This window comes from Camelus bactrianus, chromosome 1 (genome assembly GCF_048773025.1).
Source record: "Camelus bactrianus isolate YW-2024 breed Bactrian camel chromosome 1, ASM4877302v1, whole genome shotgun sequence".
Classification (NCBI taxonomy): domain Eukaryota; kingdom Metazoa; phylum Chordata; class Mammalia; order Artiodactyla; family Camelidae; genus Camelus; species Camelus bactrianus.
Window position 1 is genome coordinate 89361124 of NC_133539.1, and position 12294 is coordinate 89373417.

At 34.2% G+C, this 12294-nt stretch overlaps 1 protein-coding gene across 11 annotated transcripts in view; it reads left to right on the forward strand.

The window, feature by feature from the left end:
- The window catches only part of IFT80 (intraflagellar transport 80), a 150929-nt gene that overhangs the window by 35382 nt on the left and 103253 nt on the right, over positions 1–12294 (forward strand). For all 11 annotated transcript variants that reach the window (XR_012508759.1, XM_074368724.1, XM_074368734.1 and 8 more), the window contains 3 exons: positions 2014–2123; positions 4931–5020; positions 5757–5894. Coding sequence is in view for 10 of the 11 variants with exons in the window: in XM_074368724.1 (XP_074224825.1) it covers positions 2014–2123; positions 4931–5020; positions 5757–5894 (338 nt within the window). In the remaining variant the exon portion in view is untranslated. The remainder of the gene's footprint in view (positions 1–2013; positions 2124–4930; positions 5021–5756; positions 5895–12294) is intronic.

Below are 12294 nucleotides of genomic sequence, written 5' to 3' on the forward strand. Positions count from 1 at the left end.
CTTACTGAAATTTACTCCCTGTTGATTACTGATTACTTCCTGTTGGTTAGCATCAATTGGGCTTTCCATTTAAATAAACAAATCTTATTGATTGCTCATGAATCCTCAGATTCAGATTTCATTTTGCTGAGAATGTAAATTCCTGAAAGATTTATTTATTCATTCATAGAAAGTCAACTGCTAACAATAGTCTGACTTAGGAATCCTAGACAATTTTTAAAGCTTGACTTTATGAATATAAATGGGTTAATATTTCATAGATTAATTGTACAACCTTGATTCACTTTCCTAATGAATTTATAAAAACTGGGTCAGACAGTGGAGCACAGATAATTTAATGCTCTCAAATGATATGATACTCATTTTTCAAAAAGTAGACTCAGATAAAGCATAGCCTTCTAGAAGATTTTAGGTACCCTAGAAAATAATTGAGTTAAAAAATACCTAAATCCTATCTCTAGGATTCCTAGCCTAGGAATCTCTAGGGTTCCTATCCTAGGAATCTCTAAATTCCTATCCTAGAAAATTGAGAACCCTATGAAATTTAATGTAGTTTATAGTATGGTGAATAAATCAAACTTGTACCTTTTCCCTGGAAGTAGAGTCAACTTTATCCTGGAAGTACCTTAGCCTAGCTTTCAGGTCAAAGCCATACTTGATAGATAGCAAAACTTTCCCATACCTGATATTTAATTTGCCTTTTATGAATTCATAGGTGGGAGGGATAGGTTATTTTGGGGCAGGGTAAATTCTGTCCATTAGACTACTAGTTAAGCAGCAGATGAGGGGAAGTTCTGTTGCCTGTAGCAGCATCAGGGATGAGAATTAATCTATTAGGTGAATATACCATGTGTATTATTGTATGGAAAATTTAAATCAACATATGCATTGAATCAGTTTAAACACTGATGGCTGTTGTTTTGTTTTGCAGCAAATTATGCTCAGAGATGCAGATTGTCTTTGTCAATTTTGTTTAACACAGGTTTAATGCGGTAATTATAATTTCACAAGCCAATAGCATACAGGATAATGTCTTTTAATAAGCCAATAAAGAAATATACTCCAAACCAATGATAAATAAAATAAAGAAATAAAGTCAAATTCATTTGAGGTTTACCTTTCTACAGGTTGGTTCTCAGGAAAGTTGCCTTAGTCAACCACAAGCGGAAGGCACAGAAGGGAAAGTCAATTGTTGCTGGAGCATGTTGCTAGGGAACAAAGACTCTGTGTCTACGGGCTAGGTGATCTTGGCAGGGCTTTTTATTGTTGCCAGTAAAGGGTCTTACCCTGGTAGGAGCTAATGCCCCCAGGTCTTCAGAGAGCTGTTTAGATCAGCAGAGTCACCTTGCTGGAACCAACCATTCTCAATCCTCACAGGTTCTGGGTATTTATAGACTAAATGTCCCCTCAACATAGTTGCTTCTTCATTTGTTCTTATTGAGAAGCCCCTGGCGGTGCCCCTCAGCTGCTGAGCTGCTGAGTGCTTTAGCAGCAGCCACAGGCATTGATGATGATATACTGATGCAACCACGTCACTCTTACGGTAAAAGAGCTTTACTTATAAAAACAGCTTCATTCTTAGATCGGAACAACTTCATTTTTGTTATGAACAAATGGATTTGAAATCATATCAAACCACTACACAGCAGCTGTTGATAATGGGAAATGATAAATCATGACTTTTCTGATACCTCTTTATACCTTAAAATGACGAAGTATATTTTATTTTATGTATTGTGATAACACACTCTTGAATTTCTAAAAACTCCATATTTTCTCATCAAGATCAAAGTTAGTAAAAAATATAGTTTATCAGTTGCTCACGGTAGATTTTCAATGGCCAGTATTAACCATGTGTTTCAGTATCAGGCTATACTCCAGTTTGGGCCATTGAATAAGGAGGAAACAAAATGACACCTCAAAGTCCTTTTTTGACTTTCTTAACAATCTCCCTTATTATAAAGCATAATAATTGAAGTTTATCAATTTTTTCTTTTCGTTTCCTTTTTACAGGAACACCAGTGTATTCAGTAGCGTGGGGCCCTGATTCAGAAAAGGTTCTTTACACAGCAGGCAAGCAACTGATCATTAAACCTCTTCAACCAAATGCTAAAGTTTTACAGGTACTTCTTAAGCATTTGTTAATTGTTAGCAGGGTCTGCCAGGCTGCTAAGTAAAAGGTCACTTTCCTAGGAGTCCCTTCCTTCTGGGTGGTCTTATTACAGTCTGAGGCTTTTAAGTATGTAGTTTTATCAGTTTTTATTACAAAACAGGGAATATCTGGTTATATTTTCAACAAGGTTCACTTCCCCCTTATTCCAACTCACATTATACCAATAAATCATAAATGTGTTTTGAGTTACTAAAATGTCACATGATTTGGCACAATAGCCATCTTTCAGTTTAGCAGTCAACCTCACATATATAGATTTGAGGCAAAACAGGACTAAATCATAAAACTTAAAGAGCTTGTTTAGACTTTTTTTTTTATCAACATCTACCGAATCTTCTTCCTCTGCCTCCTCATTGTCTGTTCAGTACACATGAGCTTTCTCTAAGACCCTAAAATTCTTTTAGTATTTTTAGAGTGGAGGGGAGGAGTCAGTGTAATGTTTAGAACAAATTGGGTGTATATAATTTTACCAATTATATGGAAGCAAAACAATAATGGCAGTTAAGACAGGTCAGGGTAGGTCAAATGAATGGAAAACCTTTAAGCCTATGTGCAGGATTTGATGTTTGATTTCAATGTTAAAAGGCAGAATCATTTTCTTCACATTAAGTGTAGTGTGGATAAGAAGAATATAGGCTTCTGAGTTCCTCACCTAGGTTTGAACGCTCACTTACTTATATATGACTTGGGGCAAGTTATAAAATATCTCAGAGTCTCAGCTTTCTCATCTCTTAGGTGCTATGCTGATACATACTTGATAGGATTGTTGTGAGGATTAAATAAGTTAAATTGCAAAGTGCATAGGACAGTGCATATAGTAGGCATATTGAGTGCCAAGATAAGTGCTCGATATAGAGTAGTTGTTAGTATTGCTGTTAAGTATTATTATATCATCTCTATCGGTTAGAGCCAAGGAGTCCAGATAAATGGTATAGAATGACTAGGCCCTGGATAAGGGATCTGGTGCTGGAGATGGACTGTCAAGACAAGTATGGAAGTATTGTAAGAAGCAGCATCAGATTTAACAGTTGAGTAGATAGCCAATTTGGAGAGTAAGGACGTAGAAATGACTTTGAGGTTCCATATTAATAACTTCTGTGTAGATTTGGCTTTACATATTCCATACAGTCAACATGCATTTACATTTTTACTGCATGCAGAATGCTCTGCTAAGAACTATGGAACAACAAGAAATAGAAGAATTTGGGCAGAGGGAAGAAGCTGAGAAAGAGGACTGGCTTGACTGCCTTTGGTCAGAGTCCTTCCATACCACTTATACTCTGCAAATGTGCTTTGAAATTCTGCAGCAAAAATCGGCAAGATAATCTTTTAGTTTATAGTTGTGTGATTTCTTTAGATACCTGTAATTAGGCTTATATAAATGAAACTTAGGAAGATGGTGATGTCACCATTGATAAATTAAGTTATAGTTTAGTGGTGCAGTAGAACCTTTGGCTCAGGAGTTAGTGGAGGGAAAGAAAAGTATCCATTGCCAAAATTCAGCTAGAGTTAAAGTATAATTAGTAACAGTGCAAATCTTCTATTCCTTTTGGAAAACGAAAGCAGCAGCAGTTCTCCTTGGGCATAAATACATACTCAAATTTGGATTGTTGACAAAAAAGAATGCTTATTTAATTCTTGCTTGTAGAATACAGTTCGAAAGTATATACCTCATTTCCCTTAAGAGTTAGAGGGACTCTTCTAAGGACACAGAACTTGGTTTCATACTGAGGAGACTTCTATTTATTTAGTCACTGAGTGAGAATATGCTGCATACTTACTACAGCCCCGGCACTATGCTAGGTGTAAGGTATTCAGAGTGAAACAGAACATAAATCCTGCCTTCAAGGGGCTTACTGTTCAAAGGAATTTCACAAAATGCCTAATACATTAAGAAATAATTGAAAACTGTATATGCATTATATGTAGTATCTAAATATATGTAATATGTAATTGATATCCTAAATTACAGTATCAGGAAATTTTCAATCATATTTTGTTTCTAAATTTTGATATGTAAAATTTTATTTTTTTAGCTTTAAAATGAAACTCTTGAGAATCTCTGCATGTGTGTATCCATATATATCTGTATCTGTATACATTATTTTCATCATTGTGGTTTATTTCAGGACATAGGATTAATTTAGCAGTAAATTGTGAAAATTACTGCTTATCAAAACATTTGTTTTTGAGTATGTATTTTTATATATCTTGAGTAAAGCAAGCTATGAATTACTGCTTATTCTTGGAGCTTATTTGACCCTAATTTAATATTTTATTCTGTATACGTTAAGAACAATAGAGTGGGAAGGGTCTATAGAGAGGGCCCTCAAAATCAACCACTCTTTGATGCACAGTTATTTGGCTCAGATATTAAAATGTACCATATAGTCTTCAAGAAAAATTTGGATTCAGCTGAGTTTTGGAATACATAACATATTCGTTCTGTTATTATCCCACAAATGTCAAGCTTGGAATAGTTTAACAGCAAGTGATTTCCATCTGGAATCCAGGCAATTGAGGAAATTTATAAAGATGTAAGTTATATAGTGGATATCAGAGTATGACATGCTTTCCTTAGTTTACACTGGAAATGAAACAAGCAAATAGGTTATGCATAATGGCTATGAAAGGAAGATAGGAACCTTCTCCAAGAAGACAAGAGTATCATTAGAAAGAAAAAAAAAGTCTTTTCTTATTTAAAAAACTTTTCAGTGCTCTTGAAGTTATAATTAATGTCATTTGTTTTTCTTATAGTGGAAAGCTCATGATGGCATTATTTTAAAAGTAGATTGGAACTCAGTCAATGATTTAATTTTATCTGCTGGTGAAGACTGTAAATACAAGGTATGTAATGTTTGAATGTATCACCTGGTTTAAAGAATTGAATTTCAGTGAAAAGTATTTAACATATAAGAATAGTCTTTTAGTCCTTCACTTTAGCCATATCTTTTAACACTGATGACTTAGCAAGTTGTTATTTTATAATTTTAAGTGGTATTTTGAAGTGTTGCCTTTCTCATTGGCCTATTTCATTGACCTATAGAATTTGATTTAAAGAGTAGCAACATAAATATAATTCCTAGCTTTAGTGACTATTTAAGTCAAATCAATTTAAATTTTAAAAAGTCAACCTTACTGGTTTATTAAACATTAATCAGCTTCAGGAAGAAGAAGAATAAGATTTAATGTAACTAAGGTTAGAGGAAATGTAATTGAAATAAATACTTTCAGGGAAAGTTGATAGAGCATTTATTGGACAGAAAAATTTAAGCAGAAAACTGAACATCTCAAAACTTTGTTATTTAATTTGAAAGTACTCAAGGTTTTATGATTAAAGACTTAGTAAAATCTGAAGTTATCACAATGTTACCATAACATTTTTTTTGAGATATTTTGGTTCAAGGAATACAGCGTCCCTTCCCACCTCCACCCCGCCTTGTTTGATGGTAAAGACATACAATTGCTAATATTATAAAGTAATGATTTCTAAATATTTACTTGGTACTTTACTGGAGGGCAAACTTGTTTGTAATAGCATGGTGACTATTATAAAAATTTTTTAAAAATTTGCTTTTTGTAGGTATGGGATAGTTACGGCCGCCCTCTGTACAGTTCACAACCTCATGAGCATCCGATTACCTCAGTTGCCTGGGCTCCAGATGGAGAATTATTTGCTGTTGGATCGTTTCATACTTTACGCTTGTGTGATAAAACTGGGGTAAGTTATGGTGGTGAGCAGTCACACATGTGCTGTCATAAATGTGGTAATGCACAACACACCTGGCTCTCAATCTTTAAAAAACATTTTCAGTGATGCATTTGACCGCATCTTTCTGATTTGTCTTCTTAATATACTGGTTCAATCAATTCCAGATTTATGGGACCATGCAAACTCTTTTAAGTTCAGTTTGAAAAATGGGTATGTTCTCTACTATTTGTCTCTCTGGAAATACTTATTTTAAGCATGATTGTGAAAGATGGTGAAGTAAGTATTAAAATTTATGCCCAGTCAATATAGAGAGTTCAGTTTTGAAATTTTTTTTTTAACTGTCAGTATGTTTCATACAAAAATTTTGGTTGCATATTTTTGGTAAGAAATTGATAGTAAACTTTTTAAATGGTCATTTTAAAATCAAAGGACTTTGGTTTTTGTCAAGAATTCATATTTGAATGTGTGCGACACTTTGCCCTCACAAGAGAATATGCCCTCTATACAAATTATGTTTAGAGTTTAGGCAAACAGCCAAGCTCAACAGCATTTACCCATTGTACTTGAAGAATGAATTTTTTCTTCAAAGTGCTCCAGAGGCAACAGCATTACATGAGTGGGACTATGCCATACTATTCTTTACTATGAAGAAATCACATAATTGTTTTTGGCTTATTTTCCTAAAGTGCAAAAGGAGACGGTTAATTTAGAATTTTTAGAGCTTTATAAACGACCTATTAAGTTTTCTTGTTACTTGTTTTCTGTCTTATGAAAGATAAAGTCCTCTGCCTGATTTTGAAGCTCTCTGAAACCTGGTACCATAAAATCTGTTGTCTTTTCTCCCCACAACTCCCTAATTAGTGTATGTGCTCAAATCAGACTCTGGAGTCTTCTGTGCCCCTCACTAATGTCCTCACTCATCTTCTCTTTTCATGGGATGCTTTCACCTCTTATGCTTAATGAATTCTTCCTATTCTTTAAGGCCCGTCTCATATTTGACTTCCTTTCATGATACCTTCCATAGATAATCCAAAGTTTATTTGTCTATTTTTCTAGCTTCCTCCCACCTAGATCTCTTTTCTTAGTTATAACATCAGATGTTAAGTTAGATCACTTCATTTTCATCTGATTTTCTATCAATGATTCTAAGCCTATAGAATATATACTCTCATTTTTACAGTGTATTATGCTCTTTTATTGTCCATTTTCGTATTATGTATATTATTTTTGACTCCATAGATAGTTTATAAGATCCCATAGCTTAATGATCCTCTATTACCTGTACAACATGGTAGATACTCAATAATTCACTAATAAGTCAATTTAAGCATAATAATTTTAATTTGTCATTTTGATGAAAGTATTTAAAAATTTTAAAAACATGCAGCATTGAATTGATCTGAATAACTGAATTAAAGATTTACTTAAACACCAAACCTATTTTTAGAATGTTAACTATTCTGGAAAAGTAAACTTTCTAGAAGGATTTTGCTTTTACCTTGTTCAACTGAACATACTGACTACATTGTAATAATTTTTTAGGACCTGAGATTAACATTTTAAATATATTTTCTTTTATTCAGTAGGCATCAAATATATACTATTCATCAGAGAGTATTTTAGAAACTGGGGATGGAAAGCTATTAAGATTTTCACTCAAGTTGTTAGCAGTCTAGCAGAGAATCAGACTGTAAGACTATGGAAATGCTATACAAGAGGTTGTTTTGTGCAAGCCCAGTAAAGGCGTGGCAGAGCCTAACTCTGCCTGTAGGACATTGACTGGAGAGCTGAGGCTTGACATTTGTAGTTCTCCAAGGAGACAAGTTGGGGGAAGAGAGATGTAGGCAAAAGGAACCTCATGTGTATCAAAGAAAGTATGGTGCTTTTTGTGCAGTGTCAAAAAGGTTTTGCATGGGATGGTACCAGGAAATAATACAGAAAAGATATTCTCAGACCACATCTGTGTTTGCCACCTGATAGAGTCTTGATTTTCCTATTTTAAAATCTAGTTATTTTATGTGGAGCCCTGTTAGGGGTTACTATGGGGTAGAAAAGAGATAAGGAGGTTGAGCCCCTGGTCCTCCTCCACCTGCAACCAGACAGAAACTGGATGGTAATTTTATAATACAAGCCTTAAAGAATGATGTTGCTAGAAGCTTTCAGATTGTCTGTGAAATAATAAGCCTAGAAAAATGTGATTTTTGTAAACATTTCCTTTTAATGTTTTTCAAGAAATATTTCTAGTGGGGAGGAAAAAGATCAAATGGTTGTAGGCTGTTAAATAGGTTTTGATTTGAATGTATTTCTTACTATGCATGTTTATAACTAGACTGACTCCCTCCTGTCTGTAATCCTACCCCAACTCTTGTTGAGGGGGGTTGGGTGCTGCCTTTTTGCTGTCATTAGTGCAAACTGGGGATGGTAGATGAGGCCCCACTTCATAGTCTTCACAGCGGTCATTAGGGAGGGCCACTGCTTTGGTATTACAGGGCTGGAGTGATCTGACAGGCTCTATCTCCCAGTGTCTACAGCACTGCTAGGGATTTGGGGGTAGAGAGAAGATGCTGCCTCTGCTCACTTGAGTGCAGAGTTGAAATGTTCCACAGGGCTCCATCCTACTATCTCCATGGCACACAGTGCCCGGTAGGGAGAGTGCGATAGTTTCTTTCATGGTGTATTCCTGGAGTAGGGTCCTTATGGCAAAAGGATTCTGTCCTGCACTGCAACCCTTCTCTGGCCCCTTGACCAGAGAATGAGCGTTACTTGGTGCTTATTTTATCTCACATACTACTTGGAGTTAATATAATACCATTTCATGTAAAATATGAGAACCTTGCATCCATGTAATTCCATTTCCCCACCTCTGTAGTTGTATTACATCTATCACTGTATGTTACAATTTTTGCTTTAAAAAGTCATATTCATTTTAAAGAAACTAAGAGAAAGAAGATAGTCTTTATATTTATCTACATGTTTAGCATTTCTAGTGCTCTTCATTTCTCCAAGAAGATCCTAATTTCCATTCGATACAATTTTCCTTCAGCCTAAAATCTTACTTTAAGCATATCTCATAGTATACAATTGCTAGTAATGAATTTTCTTTCTTTTTGTTTATCTGAAAATGTTTTTATTTTTCTCTTCAGTGTATTTACCATTCTGGGTTGACAGACCTTTTTTCCTTTCTTTTTTTCAACACTTTGTTATTTATTTTGATGGAGATACTGGGGATTGAACCCAGGGCCTCATGCATGCTAAACATGCACTCTCCCACTGAGCTATACCCTCTCCACCTCTTTCAGCCCTTTAAAGTTATTGTTTCACTCTCTTTTGGTCTTTATTGTTTTTGATGAGAAATAAGGGACTATTGGTATCATTGCTCTCCTGAATGTAGAGTGGCCTTTACCAGTGACAGCTTTACAGATTTTCTCTTTGTCTTTGGCTTCCAACAGTTTGATAGTGTCTGACTTTCTTTGTATTTGTCTTGTTTGAAGTTCTCTATGCTTCTTGAGTTTGTAAATTTATGACTTCAGCAAACTTATGGAAATTTTGGCCATTATTTTTTCAAATAATCTTTTTCTTCTCCATTCTCTATTCCCTGCTGGAAGTCCAATTGCAAATTTTTTAGACCTTTGATACTGTCCCACAGGTCAAGGCTCTATTCATATTTCTTCAATCTTTTGTCTCCCTCAGATTTCTAAATGGATAATTTTTGTTGATCTATCTTCAAGTTTACTAATTCTTTCATTAGTCATTTCCAAACTTCCCATAAGCCTATTCAGTGAATTTTAATTTCAGATATTATATTTTTCAATTCTAGAATTTCTATTTGGTTGTTTTTGTAGTTCTTATTTTTCTCCTGGGATTTTCTTTGTTATATATTCAAAACATATTTTTCACTAAGGCCTTGGTTATAATAGCTGCTTAAAAATCATTGCTAATTCTAGCATCTTGTCATCATTGCCTTTTCTCTTGTGGCATTTTTGTTGTGTCTTTGTATAACTAGTGATTTTGAATTGTATTTTGAACATTGTGAACAGTACTTGGTAGAGACTCTGGATTCTGTTATGTTTCTCTAAAGAGTAATGATTTTTCTGTATGTGTTAACAGGGAAGTAACTTGGCTGAACTTAAACTTCAGGTTCTGTCTCTTCTGTGGTGGGAAGATGAATTCTCTTATGATTTTTTTTCTTTCTCGAATTTTCCTCTCAATTTCTAGCTCTTCTGGTCACCTTGAACTTTGTCCTCTGATTCCTCTGCCAGTGACAGTAGCTTTCTATCTGACATTTAGCCATCATGCTTGGTACCAAGGAGGGCCTGCTCTCAGGTAAAAGGTTGTTAAAAAAAAAAGAAATTCACTAAATACTGTTCCCTTTCAACCATTGACTCCCCTCAAGTTTCTGCCTGCTTTTTTAAAGCAGCTTTATTGAGATATAATTCACATGCTATACATTTTATCCGTTTAAAATGTACAGTTTACTATTTTTTCAGTAATTCATAGGGTTATGCAGTCACCACCACACTCTGAACATTTTCTTTCTTTCTAAAAGGAATTACGTATTCTTTTACTGTCAGTCTCTATTTCTCCCTACTGTACTCCCAGCCTCTGGCAACCACTAATTTACTTTCTTTTTCTGTGGATTTGTCAATTCTGGCCATTTCATATACATGGCATAATACATTATGTGGCCTTTTGTGACTATCTTCTTCCACTTAGCATAAATGTTTTCAAGATTCATTCAAGTTGTATCATATATCAGTACTTCATTCCTTTTTATGGACAAACAATATTCTATTTTATGAGTATAACACATTTTGTTTATCCATTCATCAGTTGGTAGTCATTAGAGTTGTTTCAAATTTTGGTTATTTTGAGTAAAGCTGTTATGAATGTTTTTAAGTTTTTGTGTGGACATATGCTTTCATTTCTCTTGGGTGTATTCTTAGGAGTGCACTTACTGGGTTAAATAGTAATCTAACTTTTTGAGGAATTGCCATTTTTCCAAAATGGCTATCTGCCTGCCTTTGATTGCTCTTCAGTCTTCAGGTAGTGTTGTATTTTGTCTGAAGTGAACAGGTGTTATTTGTGAGAAGGCTGATCTGATAGCAGCTGTTCTGCCATGATCCTTCTTTATATATCAAAATTTATTTTAAATAATTGATTATGAGTTTTTAAAAATCAGGTCTGCACATTTGAGAGCTATACTGACGACTGCAGTGATTCTCAAGTTTCAGGAAAGCGAGAGAGCTACCTGCTTGAGATTTACCAATTAAGAAATTGTCTAGGAAAATAACAAAATGACATGAATAGTCAGTTAACAGAACACATTCAAGTGGTCAATTAGAAATATGAAAGGATATTCAATTTAACTAAGGAATAAATATAAAATAAAGAAATAATGATGTATTTTACTTTATTGTTTGAAAAGATTGATAATGACTTAAAAACCTTAGATTCACTTGAGGAGGAAATGAGCTCCCCCATTTACACACTGTTGGTGGGAATGTGGGCTGATTTAACCTTTTTAAAGCATGGCTTGATAATGCATATCCAGATGTCAGATATACATCTGCCTTGTCCTAGTAATCTCACGTCTAGGAATTTACTCTAAAGAGATCATTGGACAAGTACACAAAGATAAATGTATAACAATTTCATCACAGTATTATAATAGTGAAAATCAGAAATAAATTGTGTATACAAGTAGAAGGCTGATTGGGTTATTATTCTATATACCTAAAATGGAGTGCCCTCAACTCATGAAAAACGGGAAAGAGGGATTATGTTTAATAACCTGGAAAGCTGTCTATGGTAAGTTATTTAGTAAAAAGACCCAGTTGTAGGAGAGCATATATTCAGTATCTTCAATAATGGGTTTCACGCAAATAAACATAACAGTATAATGCCATTTCCCACTCATCAGAAAATGGGAAATGGCCTCATAAAGCATTAAAGGGAATATTAGTTGGTACAGCTCTTCTCAAGTATACTTTGGCAAAATCTGTCAAGATCCTTGAAATCTTTGACACAGCTATTATAGTTTCAAGGAAGTTTAAAAATGCATATTCATTTGTTCATTTATTTTCATATTCATTAATTCCTTTGCAAATATTTATTGAGTCTGTGCTAGGCATTTGCCCTAGGTGTTAAATAAACAGCAGTAAACAAAATAAGTTCCCTGCTCTTAACAGTTTTCATTGCAGTAGATGAAAGACTATAAACAAACAAACAAACAAATAAACAAAATGAATATATGATATATTAAGTAGTAATAATTGCTATTAAAAAAAGCTAGGTAAGGGAGATGACGTTATTTTAGGTAAACTGGTCAGGGAATATCAGACACAACCTAAATATACATTAATGAGTTGTTAAAACAGTAAATTATAGTTCAAGTAAATTACTTATGGAA